This window comes from Gymnogyps californianus, chromosome 2 (assembly GCF_018139145.2).
Source record: "Gymnogyps californianus isolate 813 chromosome 2, ASM1813914v2, whole genome shotgun sequence".
Lineage (NCBI taxonomy): Eukaryota > Metazoa > Chordata > Aves > Accipitriformes > Cathartidae > Gymnogyps > Gymnogyps californianus.
Window position 1 is genome coordinate 20502677 of NC_059472.1, and position 18706 is coordinate 20521382.

The following is an 18706-nucleotide window of genomic DNA, read 5'->3' on the forward strand; positions in this document are numbered from 1 at the left end:
CCCCTGGGGTTTCCCCGGCTCAGGAAACGTACACCCACGCATGGGCAGAACGTGCCTGCACCGGAGCTGATCGCCTCAGCAAGTGACAATCCTCCCTCTAACCTCTCTACTAGGTAGTACAACACAGAAATCAGGTTGTCCATCAGTATTTTCTTCTCCAGGCTAAACAAACGCAGCTCCCCCAGCCAATCCTTGTGCCTCATGTTTCCATCCCCTGATCATCTTAATGGCCCTCCACTGGACTCTCTCCAGCATGTCAATCTTTGTCTTGTACTGGAGGTGCCAGAAGTGGACACAACACCGCAAATGCAGCTTCACAAGCCCACCAGACAGCAGAATAATCACTTTCCTTAACCTGTTGGTATCCCTCTCTTATCTGCCACCTGGCATGTGATAAGCCTTCACCATCACAAGCGCACATTGATCAACATGTCTACCAGGACACTAGCCTGAACCCCTCCTTGGCCCTTAAGTCTTTTTCTGCAAAACTGCTATGTAGCTAGCCAACCCTCACCCTGTACTGCCACATGGGGCTCTTTCTGTCCCAGGCAGGTCTTAGCTGTTGTTGAACTCTGAGGTTTCTGTTACTTCATCTCTCCAGACTCTTGATGTCCCTCTGATAAGCAGCCCTTGCCCTTCCCTCCAGTGTCTTGACCACTTACCCTAATTTTTGCTGCCCCCTGCCCCCAAGCTTGCTGACAGTGCATTCTATCCTCTGTTTCACCATTCAGGTCACTGATGGGCACATTATAAACAATATTAGCCCCAACAGGGACCCTCAAGGATTCCTAACTGTCCACCACCACAGAAAACAAACAACAAAAAATGACCAACCACACACAAAAATGCTGCATCACCTTGAGCCCAAAGATCCTGCCAATTTTTCCAGCCCATCTTGTAGTCCACCCACTCAGTTCACATTTCCCCAGTATTGTAACTGGGCTGCTTTGGGACAGTGTCAAGGGCCTGGCCCTAGTCAAGGTAAGTAACATGCACTGCTATTCCCTCATCTGCTGAGCCAGTCATCTCATCACAGAAAGCAATCACTTTGGTCAGGCATGATATGCCCTTGGTACATTCACTCTGGCTGTCCCCAACCATCTTTGTCTTTCACGTACCTGGATATAACTTCCAGAGGATTTCCTTCATGACCTTCCTGGGCAGATAACAGGAAGAGTTATCTATCTTGCTGTCTAACAGTACATACAACAAACTAGTGAACATGGAACCCTACCAGGGACAGGACAGACAGCGAAAAAATTGTTTTCAAAATAAAAGCTACACATATAGCAGACAGACTGAACCAAAGTCTATTTTCTACTCACAGCAACCCTGTTCTGGAGCTTAACCAACATCCAAAGACTTCCATTTCATACATAATTGCTATTTTTAGTTACTAATAAAATATTACTATTTATAAAATGTGAACGTCTATGTTCCCTTTGGTTTTCTGCTTTTCTCTTCAGTTCTATTCACTAGTACTATTCACATGGTAGCTAAATGCCTTTAATCATATCCAGGAACATTATGCACAATTGTTTTCAGTTCATCTCTCTGGCAATACTTTAGCCTTTGCCTGCATCTTTCAATTTTAGTTAGAAAGCAAAACAAAAAACCCAAAACAGCTTATAGAACACTGAACTGAATTTTGCTGAAAAAGCTAATGGAGATACAATTAAAAAGCAAACTTCCTGGAGATAAGTTCTCCTTCCATACATGCCTTTCCCCTAAAAATTATGTGGTCACCTTTGTGACACATAGTTTAGCAAGTGGCTGCAACAGTCCCCAGCTGATAATCCAAGTCCACTGTGAATAAGACAGCTATTTCTCATTCATATTGCCACTCGACATAGAAGCAGGAATAATACTGGTGGCAGACTTTCAAATTTAATGATGACACCCTTGTCACTACATATTTTGAAGTGGATTTTAAGTTTTATAGGTAGTAAAGCTTATTTGATCTTCTCACGTATGTGCACCAGACTGCTGAATGAAGAAACCCTTCACAAAACCCAGTGGCATAAGAAAGGCTTAAAAATCTAAGCTGAGTTCTTACATACTGTATTGGGTTTGCATGGCAAGGTTTTGGTAGTGGAGGGGATACAGGGGTTGCTTCTGTGAGAAGCTGCTAGAAGCTTCCCCCATGTCTGATAGAGCCAATGCCAGCCAGCTCCAAGTCGGACCTGCTGCCGACAAAGGCTGAGCCCATCAGCAACAGCGGTAGCCTCTGTGACAACCTATTTAAGAAAGGGAAAAAAAGTTACTGCGCAGCAGCAATTGCAGCCAGAGAGAGGGGAGTGAGAACATGTGAGAGAAACAACTCTGCAGACACCAAGGTCAGTGAAGAAGGAGGGGGAGGAGGTGCTCCAGGCACTGGAGCGGAGAGATTGCCCTGCAGCCCATGGTGAATATCATGGTGAGGCAGGCTGTCCCCCTGCAGCCCATGGAGGTTAATGGTGGAGCAGATATCCACCTGCAGCCCATGGAGGACCACAGGCTGGAGCAGGTGGATACCTGAAGTAGGCTGTGGCCCCGTGGGAAGCCCACACTGGAGCAGGTTTGCTGGCAGGACTTGTGACCCCGCAGGGGACCCACACTGGAGCAGTCTGTTCCTGAAGGACTGCACCCCATGGAAGGGACCCACGCTGGAGCAGTTCGTGGAGGACTGTCTCCCATGGGAGGGACCCCATGCTGGAGCAGGGGAAGAGTGTGAGGAGTCCTCCCCCTGAGGAGGAAGGAACAGCAGCAGCAGCATGTGATGAACTGACTGCAACCCCCATTCCCCGTCCCCCTGCATCACTCAGGGGGAGGAGGTAGAGAACTTGGGAGTGAAGATGAGCCTGGGAAGAAGGGAGGGGTGGGGGGAAGGTGGTTTTAAGATATGGTTTTGTTTCTCATTATCCTACTCTGATTTGACTGGTAATAAATTATTTTTTTTACCCCCCAAGTCAAGTTTTTTCTGCCCATGACAGTAATTGCTGAGCGATCTCCCTGTCCTTATCTCGACCCATGAGTCTTTTGTTATATTTTCTCTCCCCTGTCCAGCTTAGGAGGGGAGTGATAAAGCAGCTATGGCGGGCATCTGGTGTCCAGCCAGGGTCAACCCACCACACATACACACTGACACTAACAAACTTACTGAAATAAACACTGAAATCTTAGCTTAAGTGTAGCAATGTAAAAAAAACTTAACAGGGTTATGCAGGTCTCATATTAGCCACACACTGGTTTGTATTTAGCCACACGGTTATATTAAGCTACTCCAATGTCTGATAAAACAGAAACAGAAGAACAGAGTACATCATAGTTTGTATTTTGCCTCAGCTCACAGGTTCAGATGTTGGTTAGTCATCTTATTCAATTTCCAGCAAGAACTCATCGATTTCAATGACCATAGCACAGAGAGAAGACCCCTTTACATTATACAGGCAGAGTAACATATTCTCTTTACCTTGAAATGTGCCTAAATTTAAACTGCAAATCTGGAGTCAAAATTGGAGGAGAGTCAAAGACGACAGACATCAATACAGAGCATTAGAGAATGTATGCTAGTGCTTCTCTCATTCATAAGGATAGCAATCAGCAGAGAGAAAAGAGAAACACTGAAAACAGTGCTATGATGAAGAACAAAACCCTCCTGCCTTAACTGCTCAAATAGAAGTTGAGTGCTTTTTGTGTTGCTGGAGAGACTGAAAAACAAAACCACACACACACAGAGTCCATCCTGACAAGTGCAAGCGATTTCTGTTCTTTGCTTTCTTTTGACAAACTGTATCTAGGAACATCCCTTCCCTCCTTACGTGTACCTCAAAAGACCTCAGAAACAGAAACTTCCATAAACACTTTATTATATATTGTCACATTGCTCGTTTGACTTTCCCTGAAGCATTTAAGAACTGCTTGTAGTGATCCACAACATGTAATGAGATGCACAAAATAGTTCTGCAACAATACAGTGTCAGTTAAATGAAATTTAACACTCAAATTGTTGCTAACATTGAACTGCCTACACAAAACAACCTTTTGCATAAGAGGATTTTAACTTTTAAAGTATTTTAATCTACTTTGTTTCTTCTACACTTTCAAGCTTTAATCTCTGCTATATGCATATAGTCAATAAAAAAGTTTGAAATAAATTACAGGTATGGTTACATTATTAAGCCTCCTTATCTACTATATGCAAATAAGCATATAGAAAATAATCCACAAAAGCAAGAATAAGGTATTTTTGACGTGGGATCTAGTGCATTGTAGGAAGAGCTCTGATTTCTAGTTGTAAAACTAACAATTTTCCCTTGAGTAATTTCTCACGACATATGCTATACGGGTAGGCCTATCCTAGCATTTACAGTCATTCTGAGACTGATATAGAAGAATACTCTTGCAGACTAGTCTATTTACTGTGCTACAACACCTTCAGTTTGCCATAAAAGAAGTTATTCAGTACAAATGACAGCAGACATCTCATGAGAACAGGCATACTACGTCAGAGTAAAGGTATAACAGCAAAACCAAATAGTAATTTTCAGTAGAAGGGTCATCACAGCCTCTGTAATGCAGCTTGGGAACCTATTCAGCAACAAAGCAATACTTTTATATTTAAACTTCTCTGGACTAAGTCATGCAAGCAAATAAATAAATAAATGCCTAAAGTCTCAAACCTTCCTAAACTTTGAGCACACAGAATCCTGAAGTAGACATCTGGCAGCTTGACTGAGCAATATCAAGAAGTGCTATCAAGAAAATTTGTTATTTGAGAGAAAAGATAATAACAACTGGAAAAAGAATACTAGTGACATATTAAGAAACATCGGTATAAGGTCATAATTCCATAAATAGCAGAGAAGCTCAGGCTCTGATACTGCATCTTCCTGGTTGGAGGTCTCCCCATGGAATTCTGTTGACAGCAAACCAGTGTTCCTGGAAAGACATGCTTTTGCAAAGCTAGCTCCTAGCCAAAAATCTACACTTCAGCTGAATTACAGAGCAGCTTTGATGGCTAAACAATTTTAGTATTTGAAAGTCTACCAAGGTAGAACTACTGAGCAGAAGTCAGCTATATCAACTCTGTATTTGCCCTTCACTGAAACAGACTTCCCCCCTCCCTTACTTCGTTTTGCTAAATGACACTGGAGAACCCCCTCCCACACCTCGGGGCGGGGGGGGGGGGGGCGAGCCCTTACCTTTTAGCTACTTGAGCATTCTTGCCAATGCATCATTGCTACAAAAACTATCAATAACATTATTTGTTACCTTTCAGAACTAGTTAAACATTTGTTTCTACAGAAATGCAACAGGAACTAGTATTTAAGATTTCAGTGTGCAAGGATAGTATTTTGCTACAAATAACTTGCCTTCAAATCAGTTTTCACATAGAAAACTGTCATTTACAAAGATTAAAAGCTTGTATTTACTTTTAAAAAGGTACTGTTTTACTTTTCAACTCCAAATGTTGTAAAGTACTTTCTCCCCAAAACAAAAGGATAGTTTAAGAAGAAAGCATAGCATCTGTAACATTTATCTTGTAAGGGAAAATTAATTTCAAGGACAACAGGTATACCTACATTTACTGTAGCACTCTCAAGCTCTGCTTCGGAAGATGTAGGTGATAGGGGACTTACAGGACTTAGAGAGGGGGAGCTGTCCACACTAGAAATGTAGTCTGGATCAGGAACATACAAAATCTATAAAGAAGATATAATGTAGTTAGAAGTTATGCTTTCAGGTTTACTTTAGATTTCCCACCAGTTCAGGTATATTTGCTATGCTTCCTCAAAATAAGCTATTCAAAATTATTCCTGCTCCCATTAACAGAAATTTATTTTAGCTTTTAAAGTTTTTAAATGATATCTTGAGATAAGATTGATTTTTAGTCATAATAATTGAGGAAAAAGTTCAGATAGAAAGCATTAAATGGATACAGCATGCCAGAAACACAGTGTCCAAGAAAGACCTGCCTGATTATTTCTCTTGTTATTACTCTACTATTTGAGCAACCAAGAAACAGGCTGGGGAACAAGTTCATAGACATAGCTTTTAGCACTGAATGTAAAAAAAAAAAAAAAACACAAACAAACCAAAACAAAAACCACCAACTAAAGTTATTCACCCCTTAAATACATTATTTTGGCCATGGCAGGCATTCAAGCTGCCTAGACAAAGTTTTGCAGCAATTGGAAATAAATACAGAATTTTTTCAAACAGAGGGCTAATAGTAAATGGCCAAAGGTTAATATCGTAGCTGACCTATCACTTGTTTCCAGGCCTCGCTTTCAAAGAGAAGTGAAAAGTGAAGGCAAAAAGAGGGAAAGAAAAAGATGAAAGCAATAGTGACCTATAAGAAGTGAATGATAGCTCATATACTGCTGGTAAAGACAGCAAGTTTTCAGAGTGGAATAGAAACATTATTCAATTTATTAAAATAGAATTGCAGGCAGTAATATGCAGTCAGGAATGTTGTTTGTAAGCTGTACCCTGAATTTGTCTTCTGAACTAGAGCTCATAAACAGCCTGCTATATCTGCAAAGTAACAATTTAGCTTGTACCCAAGGGTTATTATACCATTAAATCCTCTGATCTTATTTAAGAGACAGGTAGCTTCATTACATGTTCCGTTTTCGGGTAGTTATTAAATAGGCACAAGGAATTCACAAACTAGAGAAAAATGAAAAACTCTTTCACAAAGCCAATAGGAAAACCAGTAAAAAGTACTTTAACACTTTCTCTGGTATAGATGAGAAATATAGGGAAAAAGGTCTTTGTTGGATAAGTAACATATATAGTGTAATAGTACCTGTCCAGGAACAACTGCTCTGCAGAAAAGCTTATTTAATTGAACCAGTTCATTGGGTGTTGTATCAAATTTCAAGGCAATACTGTTTAAAGTATCTCTTGATTCCACCTGTATCAATTGGGGAAAAAAGAAAGAGAAAAACAAACCTGTAAGCAGTTAGTTCAAATAGTGGTTTACAAATTTTATCACATGCAGATTTACTGAGGTTTTGATGAACTTCAAGTCTTCATATCTTATGATTGCAAAAAAAACCCCCAAACCCCCCAAAACATACCTACCCCCTAAATATTAGTCTATTGCAACCCCATATAAGGGCACCTGCCTTCCCACTATGTTTCCAGGTGGCCAGAAGTGTCAGTCACACACCCCGAGCTGTAGGCTCAGCTATGCCCCCAGAACTTCTGGTCTATAAAATTCACTGCTGGGTACCACTGGACAAATACACGATTGACTAGTTTCACAGAACCCTTCATTCTCCCTCTTCAACTCTTCTTCATCGTTCACTTACAGAAAAGCTGAAGCAATCTCTATAAACGTGAACACGCTCCGTTCCTATTGAAATAAGCTTCTGTTAGCCTGACTTTCAAGTAAGATCCATCACTGAGATAAAAAGCAAACATACTGAAGCAAAACAGGTCAACCAGTATGACAGCAGATGGAGCATAAGCATTTTGAGTAGGTGACTCCCAAGTAAGGAAAGGATTTTTTCAAGCTCTTATTTTCACCCCCATCTCTCAAAACATATTCAATATGAACCAACAGAAGAAAGCAAAGGGGAAAAAAGTTTTATTCACAGAAAGTATTTCAGAATAAAGAATTCACAGCAAGCATTTAAGAATGGTGAAGATGATATGACAATGGAGCATACAACCAAAAGAAGTTTATTGCATAATGGCACAGGGCTTCATAAACACTGTACCAGGAAAAATAAATCTTATCATTTAAGAGAAGATGAAGCAATATAAGCAAAGCTACATTTGTGTTGCTAAATATGGAGCACAGCTAGAAAAAAATCCACTGACTCCTGTCTTAAATGTCTTCTCATTTGTCCCTCTTATTGCATCTGCAGAAGTTATATACCTTCCACTCTGTATAATAAGTATTAGACTAATTATTCACAGGTTTGATTTTCCTTTATTTTCAGGCTCTTCACTTAACTTTAACTTTTCTTGACAACTACAGAAAAGAATGCTTTCTCTTAAATTCCCTCTTCTCTACTTAATTTTCAAGGGAAAAGTAGGGAAGAGGGGAAAGAGTGAAAGACAAAACCACTTTTTTCTTCATAGTATATGTTTTACACGCAACTGTTTTGAGAAAGCCAGTGGATATCATTAGCTGACTCTGCATACCCACTAGGTATCTTCTGCTCTTCACTCCCTTAAAAATGCGGGAGCACCATGTCTTGTATGCCTTGTCAACTGTTGCTAGACTCAAACGTAGATATTCTTTACTTCTGCTTGAATGATTGAACCGGGGCAGAAAAAAAAATTGAGGGTAGGGTGAAGGGAGGGAAGGAAAAGTCTCGAAGCATACATGTTTTAATAGCTCTTGGTACTGCTGCTCCAAGAGTAGACCTTGACCTTACACAGTTACACAGAAAAAGGCAGTGTTTGGAACCAAAGACTAAAACACTCTATTTCTGTAACCATACTACAGTGGAGATAAGTAATAAAACATACATTGGGCTGGCCTGCTTCCAGCTGTACTCTATTGTGGACTGTTCCAGTTGAATTAGTATATTCCATATAACTAATAAGCATTATATGTTTTGCTGTCAGTAGAATGTTACAAGGCACATTCATTCTTCACAGAAGCAGCAAACATTCTGCCAGAGTGAAAGAATATGTATCTACAGGTTATAGTATTAGTTAATATTGGGTGATTACATATTTAATATTTTAATACATTTTATTTGCATTGCGAGAATAGCTGGCAAACAGAGTTCCTATTGGCTGCAAAGCAAAAATAGTATATAAAAAGTTAAATAATTGCTCCTCAAAACACATTCCCACTTAAACATTCCAGAACTTAACACTGAACAGAACACTCACCCCAAAAGAATTTAGGAAAAGAAATGCTTTCTCTTTATTAACTTTTTTCAAAGTTACGTCGTGTTAGGGAACACACGTTGACAGTACAGGAATAACAAAGTATAACTGACATATATAAAGAAGCAAACTACATCCTTTAAATAGAGAAGTGAGTTGTCCTGCAAGAAAAAGTGCTACAAATACCATCTACCTTGAAGGCTATTATAGCTCAACAGAAAAACAGAGGCCAATTTGGGATACTTGTGAACCTTAATTATGTTAGTAAGAGTTAAAGAATTCCTTTCCATACAAAATTCATTATCATTTTGTAGAGGTGTATTTGTCAGCCTAGATTCACTAAAGAAAAAAGATAGGTATTCCCAAAGAAATGGCAATTAGCTTTTTTTAGATAACAGAATTAGAAATTTATCACAATTCTTCATATAGGAAGCCATTAAGCTAAACAAAGCAGCAAATATCTCTCTCTACTATCATTTCAGGTATGAAAGACTATTAGTACCTCTTAGTAATTCAGTACTGTATGATCATACAGATATGCAAAAAATAAGAATATTCTCATATGCCACTTTTAATGGGTACTAATGCAGAAGTCAAAACAGGACCCTAACCTGACCAGATACGTACTACTTGTTCCACAGGCGATAACAAAATTGACCACCAAATCAAGGAACAGGTTTCCATCAGAAGCTCTACATAATACAGAAGGTTTGCTAAAGCTAACTGTAAAGTGAGATTCAAAAGCTTTGCCCAATTCAAAAGTTTGCTCTCACATAAATGTTGGAGGACAACAGTTAGCTGCTAGGTAGATATTCCTTAGGTATCACTTAATGACTGAAACATTCGAGATTTTAGACTAACTTATGATATAAAATAAATAAATTAAAAGCATTCAATTAAAACCCACAAAACTTAAGCTCTTTAAGAGTGCATTCACTCTTTTCAGCTTTCAGAAATAAAACCATCTGGTGAGATCTCTTGGCAACTAAAGGGTTGCCAACTAAAACTAAAAGCTTCCTTTTCTTATTTGTCTGTAAAGTTTGCACAGGCAAATCTCCATACTACATGAGATTTCAGAGACCAGCACTGATACCTTCTTAAAACAAAGAAACTGTTTGTGTAATAAAGACTTCCTGAAGTATCTCCCTATATTCAAAGGCCTATTTTCCAATTCTCAGGCTTTCTACTATTTCAAAAAATAAAGTCTGAACAGCCAAAAGCTGAAATAACAACACTGTGGAAAAGCGCAGTTTATGAACTAACAAATTAAAAGTGTGCCACCACATACCACAGCCACCCCCCAGCTTTTCCAATAATTTTTTCCCCATCAATTCAATACTGGAAGAGAGGGCAAAAGTCATTCCTCCTCTACCAAAAAACAAACTTTCTGTACATTATGCATATAACTATTTAAATGCTATTCTGAATATTAAGAATTTTATATAAATACTTGGATAAAGCACTATGCTGAATCTTCATGGGAATTTCCCCTTTTGAGAAGAGAGGGTGATGATGAACAGTGACTGCATTGTTTCATCATTTAACAGAACGGCAAGATTTGTTCCAATACAAGTAAACCTCTGAAAAACAATGACCAGACATGTGAAAACACTATTTTATTCCCTGAAACAATCCGAAATGGACTTGAGCAGGCCAGCTGGTGCCTTGAAGTGGTTCAATACATATCATGCATTGGCTTTGCTTCTTCAGTATACTGACTTGAGTGTAAACATTGACAGATACTGATTAATGTAAAAAGAAAACAAGAATTACTTACTCAAGACTGTGTTAACGCACACAAACTCTGCTTTGTACAATAACTTTTGTTGAAAAAGAGCTTCTTAAAATATAAGTAGCTTTCCTATACTCAGTAGCAAGATTCTAGTCATCAACTCTCTTATGTAGAGATAAGACACATAAGACCTTATTACCTAGTTACTTCTACCTTATGTAGTCACTTACGTATGTATACAAATAAGTCTAAAATTCTGTTAGCTAAAATCAGTTTTTACAGATATGACTAGATACAGAAAGAGCCACTTAAAATCCATACCTTCCATCTTCCTTTTCCAGTAAAATCCCCAAACACACACTCTCTTCAAATCATTACGTCCCCATTTGAGCAGCGGTACATCCCATTACCCCTCTTGCATTTACAGAGCACTACTTATATACCCATATGTGCTTGTGTGCACGAGCAGACAAATAGCTTCAGAGTCACCACTGACTGTGGTTCAAACTGCCTTCATTTCTGTCAGATTAGCAGCTGGCAAAGTTATTTAAAAACCTTATTTAAAACCAAATTCTCTACTGATATTTTAATGAACTTCACTGTCATTGCATCTCAGCAATTGGAGTTCACTCATTCTTCCATTAAAAATTATACATTGAATACATATGAATCAGAGTGCACAAAGAATTTTAAGTATTTCAAGACTAGCTGTCCAAGAATCAGAAAACAACAAAGAATAGTTTAAGAGTATTAAAAGGAACTAACAAAATTAAAGAGATGGGAGGACTAAGAGGAGGGGTGAGGACAAAGGAGAGAAGAGGACACAGCAACTTCGGTGTTGTACCCAAGCCTTTAGAAATAGCAGATTATGACTATATTAACTGTTAATAGGCCTAATTTCTAGAATATGCAACATCAGGAAAACAGAACTTGTAAATATCATAAAAGCAACTTCAAAAATAATTTTAAAAATAGGTAAAAGATACAACAGAAAGTAATATGTCATCATTATGATCCACATTTTCTAAATTCCCCAAAATTGGGAAAAAGACTACGACAGTGGCATGCTCAAAGAAAAGTGACAGTCAGACAAGAACACAATCCCGGCTTTGAAATGGAAGCACCAAGAAAAAAAAGCAAAAACTCATACGTGTGTAGTAGTCTAAACAGCATGTAAAGGCTTACAATGGCAATAAAACTAGCTGCATCAGAAGACAGAAGAACCTTTAGCACTCTCTATCCAAGCTACCCTAGGATTGAAAGTGAAATCCACAGTTATTCTAGAAACATATTAGCAGATACTTACCATTTATCTACTCTCAAAATAAACATATTCAAGTCATTACAACAAGAAATTCCAAGTATTCACATGGGTTCAAAAGTCTAGTGAACTTTCACCTGTTTGATGGTCACCACAAAAACATTTGCCACTCACACTCCTTGAGCTAAGAAAGGATCAAAAATTCCTCTTTTTACCTTAAGAAGCTGACTTCAGAAGCCCCCGTAGTTTTGTTCTCAGTATACCATTTAACCGGTTTCTAACTAAACTAAAAAAAAGAATCCAGACCCAGTTTCCAGATGTCATTTAGTGGTAAGTTCAACATCTGGAAAAGATCACATGCAGGAAGACTGGTAGTTCAACACTGAAGGTTCTGGCTTAAAACTCAGTCTTAAGACTCCGGTTTACTATAAGCTTCTGTGACCTCCATTGGTATCAGGCTCTTCTCATGATCTGGACAACATACTCTGTGTATTAGGTGCTGATCTGCTACTCCAGAAGTATCAGAGTATTTCAGTATCTCTTCGAACCCCCGAGATTTAAAGGGGATGGAGTGGGGCAGGGGAAGGGAAGTCTTTCATTGGAGCCTCCAACACTGATAAACCAGATCATCTGCCTCCATTGCTCACTTGTAATTTTTTTTAAACAAAAAGTGCCTTTCCTGTATAGTCTATTGCACTTGAGAAAAAACTATCTGTAAATAGTCACAATTATTTCCTTTTTCTCCTCAAAAGGAAGAGGGGTTAGAAGGCTTTCGTTGAAGTCATGCAACTGTCAGCATGCTCTTATCATTGGTGATCAGTGGCCAACACTGTCTGCTAATGCTTCTTTATCTGTATTTGGCTCTTCTAATACCTTTAGGCAGACACTGGTTGCATTTGTACAACATATAACATGAAAGACTTCTAAGGCAACGTTAATATAATGAAGTTATGTCAAATAAGCAATGTAAAAATGCTATTTTCACAACATAAAAAGGACTAAAGAAAGTTCTAGCTAGTAACAATAATTCACCTAAACTATTTGCTCTGTTGGTCCTTAGAGCCTGTTCACATGCATCAGCTGTGTGCAAAAAGGGAAAACAATTGGCTTGGAGCACCAACTGTGAATTCTGAAATAACAGATAATATCAATTTGGATCTAATCTGTTGACTGACATTCAGGAAAGGAGAAATTACATTAACTTAAAAAAAATCTCTTCACTGTCTAAGCAATAACAGCGAAAATAAACCAGAGTTTTCTGTATCCTTTAGAGGCAGCTTAGGATTTGCTTCCTTCACTTAGTACCACATCTGTTGAGACCTTCTCACTGGTGCTATATACAGAACAGTAGTTCCAAGTTTTTATGCTTTGGGAATTTTAGATTAAAATCTTTAACATTAACTGCTTTTTGGCTTTAGCTTTAAAGAGAAAATATTTTTTATTGTTTATTTGTCCCCAAAGTAATGATTTTCTTTTTTTAAAAATTCTGGTGGGAAGCGTATTTCCCTTTAAAAACCCGTAGTTTGCATCAGTGAGATTCCATCTCACTCCAAAACTTCAGGAATCCAAATAAGCCCTTCCCTCCTAAAACCATGTAGCCACTGGAAAAACTAACACATTAAATTATTATTAAAAAAAACACCAAAGCAAAAAACCCCACTAACTTTTCAACAATATCGTGAGGGGCAGGTGTGGTTTCTGCCTTTGTCCTTCTACTACTTCTCAAACCAGCAACACATGCAGACATATAAATACACTTGTGTGTGTGCGTTGTTGCTTTGAGAGGTAGTAGGATGAAGGCAGAAACCAGACATAAGTTCATCTCTCCACATGGAATAAAGTCATAAATAATAACAGCAGCAAATTATCACAATAGTTACCAGACCTCTTAAACATACAGTGAACATAACCTCAGTTCCTAAAGGTTAGATCTGTGTATTTTATTAAAACATATGTGCACAACATATAACCAAAAGCTCTGAAAACTTGATGTTACTTAAGTACTTCACAAGTGAAACATACAGCAAGACCAGACAGAATATGGCATTTGTGAAGTTGAAATGCACCATGTTCCATAGACACAACAGGCTCCTTTAGAAGCTGGACTAAGTTTAAAGACAAAAGTCTTTGATTCTTGTGAATTGTCTTTTTGACTCACAAGGAAGTGGTGCATACTTCAGTATTATCAAGAAAGTTATTTTTGCAAATAAACCCCCACCTACTGGAACACAAAAAGCTGCAGAAGTACATGACAAATTGACAAATATACTAATTTAAAAAAGGAAAGCTTGGTGCTTTAGCATTACCTGGAATCTTACATACCAAGGTAAATGCATGCACATGGCAGCAAGAGACAAGGGATTTACTGACTGAAGAGGAACCCCAGTTTTACAGAGTTACACCTGAGTGTTTTTTCCAATTATTTCAGACAAAATGGGGCTAATGTCATAGAAACAACAGTCACACTTACTTTACCATTCTTCAGCTGCTAGAACCTAAGCAGCAGAAATTTCTTTTTTGAATTTCAACTTCAAGGAAGTCTTTAGTATAGGCTAGAATTATATTTGAATTTCCAATGTAAGCCACACTAATGAAGTGCTTCTTGTTCCAATACACACATCCTCTACTTCTCTCCAAATGACTATCACAGCCTTCTCAGTAGTTAAGCCATATCACAGCTTGGCTTAGTGTAACATTAAGAGTTAAGTCTCCCCTGTATCTCTTATTCTTAGAATAAGAGAACACCAAGAGGTCAAGTAAAGACTTTTTATAAAGAAGTTCTCATTTTTATTTTGTCATGTCCAGCTTCAAAAGCATTCAAAGATAACTGTGACAGACTTTCCCTGTTTTAATGTCAACCCTAGAAGCATTATTTATAGGCTTAATTATATTTCCAGTATATAACACAAGACAGATACTTCTCACTTCAGTTTCCCTTAGTAACCACAAATGTGAAAAGCTGACTGCAGCACAGTTTGAGGGTCATTTCAAGAACAGAACAGGCAGAGAAAGGCTCCATTTTCAGATACTGCTGCAGAAACAGATCTGTACAGTAAAAGGTATAGATCTATGAAAATTATTAGGAGAATGCCAGAAGGTCAGTATCAAGATATAGCTTCCCCTCTCCCCAACTTCATTCTGTTATTTCTTCTGATGTCAACAGTTTATTAATAATGCTGAAAGCAGGGAACTTGCACATGATGTTATAATTAACATTATTTACTGTTTCTAACTAGTTACTTAAAAGTGAACCAGTCATATTGATAAGCTTGGTTTTTTTGAAGAAAAAAGTAACTTAAAGAAAAAAACCACAAATAAAAAAGCATTACTCAAGTACTACTAGCTAATTCCTGATTTAATTCCTGTCAAAATAAGCTATCAGATACACAGAATTCTAAGATTAAAGATAATGCACATTACTGTTTTGCTTATATTTTGTAATGAAACTTTAAGTCTCCACTTACTATGCAGTGACATGCTAACAATAAAGCAGTAACTTACAGAATATTCAATAGTCCCTTTAGGCTTTTGAAAAGACATTCGTCGCCCATCTTTCTTGTCTGGGGTCTTCTTCTGGCCAGTGTCTGAAAAAAATTGAGGCAACGTGCGTGTTAAATTCATTTTCCTCTCTCAGTACTGTCACAGGCTGCTGACTACAGCCCCGTGGGCAGACATATAATTCACCAGTTACACAGCTTGCTCCCGGTGACTCGAACAGACAACCGGCTGCTAGAATAGGGACTTCATTCCTCTGCAATGCTTTAAGAATTTGACCAATATAAACCACTGATATCTGGGAATCAACTAACTGCATAAGTACTTGCTGCTATCCAGGAAGCTATTAATGAAGGAAGACTAAACAGGAGATTGACTCCATCAGGCAAGCAACATTTCTGGAACTACTGTGTTTAATTGGTTTTATATCATACCCAGTCTGCTTTCGTCTAGAGGGGAGATGATCTTGAGTTCCTGTATGTTCGATCTAATCAGCTGGGATTTTTTTGTCGCTGTTTGATAAGTACAGAATATTTAAAGCTTTTTTATAAAACAAAGAACATTAGCGTTTAACTTCACAATTAACCTGTCTGTAGCAAATACATACAGCCTGTACATAAACAATAAAGATTCTAAATAGATAAATAACACAAGCTAAGAACTGTTCTTTTTATTGGGGCATTGTATTTTGATGACCTCCATTTCATAGGCCAAACTGACAACAATTTGTACCTGAAGTATACTCAACTTTTTTTATACTAATTGGCTTGATATTTATGATAAAAACAATGCAACAGTGTACTTGCATGATTCAACAGAAAGCATTTAATTCTACATCTCTAGAAAAGTGTTTTTTTCACATATCCATTTATATACAGACGTGCATTTTTTGAGATTAATCTCTTAAGAAGTTAGGTGTCTGTCACAAAGCCTCCACCCTCAACAGTTAAACATCTGCTATTAAGGAGCCCAAAATACTTACCTGAATGAGATGTTAAGTTTTCATGCTACAATGGGATTAGTTATACTGCCGTTTTGATACATTCAAATTTCTGTTGCCATAACTGAATATATTTAGTCAAATATTTCAAACCAAATTGAATAGAAGAAACAAACCTTACAAAATATATTCTTTTAAAATATTTTAGCATGGCTAGATTGAGAATAGAAAACATACTGTATGTCTATTTAAGCCTCACCTGAGGTACTAAGGAAACTTGCTATAAATTGACAGCAACTTCTATCCTGACTGGCATCCTGACTGCAACACTGGAGAAGAGACTAGACAAATACTTGCATGAATTTCATATACCCCCTCCCAAATTTCTACATGGAAACTATCAAGGTATGAGAGGGGAAAAAACCCAACACAGGAAGTTCTGCAGCACCAAAAAATAAGAAACAAAATACAAAAAAACCCAAACCTCAGCAAATATCTTACATTTGTTATATAGTGCAAGCTGCAGAGGACAACAATAAAAGTGATTTCTAGCAGATTCAACATAAGTCCTCTCCTGGGGTATTCTTTATATAATAAGGAAATAAACATTGGACTAATTCTACCTTTTTTATATATTGAAAAAAAAGTCTGAGGGAGAATGTTCCCATACCTACAAGACAAAAATTGATCTATAGATGGTATTAATTATAAGTTTTTATAGCTATGAATGACAGTCAAGACTTTAAGCTTACTTTTAAAAACTTTCTAGAAATTCTGAAAATCTAGACACTGTAATTCTGCATCCTGCTATCTTCATTAAATACCTTAAAAGGTATTTCTTCCCTTATTTGCTAATTGCAGCTTTTAAAAAGTTACCTAAAAGAAACCTTATTTCTGATTCTATGAATAGTTTTTAAAGACACTACAAACGTCTCTAGAAGAAATTAAACCAACTCAGTCATGAATAAAATGCACTAGAAGTTTGTGTGTTGACTTAACAGCAGCCAACATTCTCCTCTTCCAGGTCAAACATTTTGTTACCAAAGTTTCTACCTGACCTTGCAGCACGACAGGTGCCTCCTCAGCAAGCTACTGAAAAACTGCAACACCTGCTTGACTGTAGCTATTCCAATTTTTCAGCCCATATCAAAGTTTTGTCAGTAGTCTAATAATTTTCTTTCAACAGCACTCTGGTTGAAATACTCCTAAGCAAAAGCCAAAGGATGCAGCTGAAGACAGACAGATCTCATCCAGGATCCCATACGTGCCTTAATAATCTATCCATAGAGCACCTCTATTGTAGAAGCATCATCTTCTTCCCCTGCCTCCCCCCACTATTAGACAGAAATGAAGAAGCCCCATACTACAAATGTATATACACACTTAATTTGTATATAGTCCAATGTTGTTTGTGGTTTTTTTCCTAACCCAAATATAAGTTTCCTTTTTCTTCTTACTAGTTCACGTGTAAGTGTCTAAAGAGTTTGCAGACAGGTGCCACACAAGAGGTCAAGATAAGTTATCTTCTCCCTCTCCAGTAATTGAAGAGTAGAATAAAATCTTGCACAAATAACCACTTCTGTTCCTTATACCACAAATAAAAAAGGAAAGTTATTTGTTCTTCAGGGCAGAAGGACCTGCTGCTTTAGACTTCAGAGCACTCTGGTAACTTCAGAAGAGTAAGAGCAACTGAGGGCAGGGGTGGGGAAGGAAGGCCCCTGTTGGAGGCACCTTGGAGAAAAGCAGATGCCAGGAGAACTCTTACCACAAATTCCCCAGGAGTTTACAATCTGCAGTTTTTCATAGTTTGTTTTTTTTTTAATATCATCCCCTCTCATACCTAAGGCAGTAATTCCTACCCTTCCCATCAGGGCCCATTTTCATTCCTTCCCTCTGCAATAGCATTATTTCCCCCTTACTATACAGATACCGATTCAAGTGTTTCATAGCCTGCTGCGACCTAAGTTCCCTGACTCAAGAAGAGACGGAGGCAGGCAGCACCAAGGTACATGCGCACTGACTACCCAGCTGGCCAAGCACCAGGCACAGCTATCAAACGCCACACCTCTGCCCACAGACCAAGTGCTTGAGCTGTCTGTTCATACAGAACTGGTCCATTCCACCTAGCATCTCAGAAGCAAAACTAGGAGCTATTTAAATTGTGAAAATAGGTCAGAGTAGCAGAGACATGAATTCAGCCTCCCTGATGGCATACTGCAAAGCCTCCAACTATCTCTCACTGAATGAGCAGGCTATTTATTTTTGAGAGGAAAGTAAGTGCATCTTTCAGCCATCCTTGTGCCCCTAGTATTCTGGGAAATATGTGAAAACAGAAACAACTGCCAGCGTAGGATGCAGTGGTCTGAAAAGACCTCAGCACCAATGAGAATCAGTCTCATCCTTTCATTTTACTTATTTTCCTGATAACTCTGTTGCA

The 18706-nt window shown here is 38.1% G+C and overlaps 1 protein-coding gene across 2 annotated transcripts in view; it reads right to left on the reverse strand.

Moving 5' to 3' along the window:
• The window catches only part of OXR1 (oxidation resistance 1), a 259710-nt gene that overhangs the window by 58975 nt on the left and 182029 nt on the right, over window positions 1–18706 (reverse strand). For both annotated transcript variants that reach the window (XM_050915908.1, XM_050915909.1), the window contains 3 exons: window positions 15336–15418; window positions 6794–6901; window positions 5565–5684 (listed from right to left, as the gene is read on the reverse strand). In XM_050915908.1, coding sequence (XP_050771865.1) covers window positions 5565–5684; window positions 6794–6901; window positions 15336–15418 — 311 coding nt within the window. The remainder of the gene's footprint in view (window positions 1–5564; window positions 5685–6793; window positions 6902–15335; window positions 15419–18706) is intronic.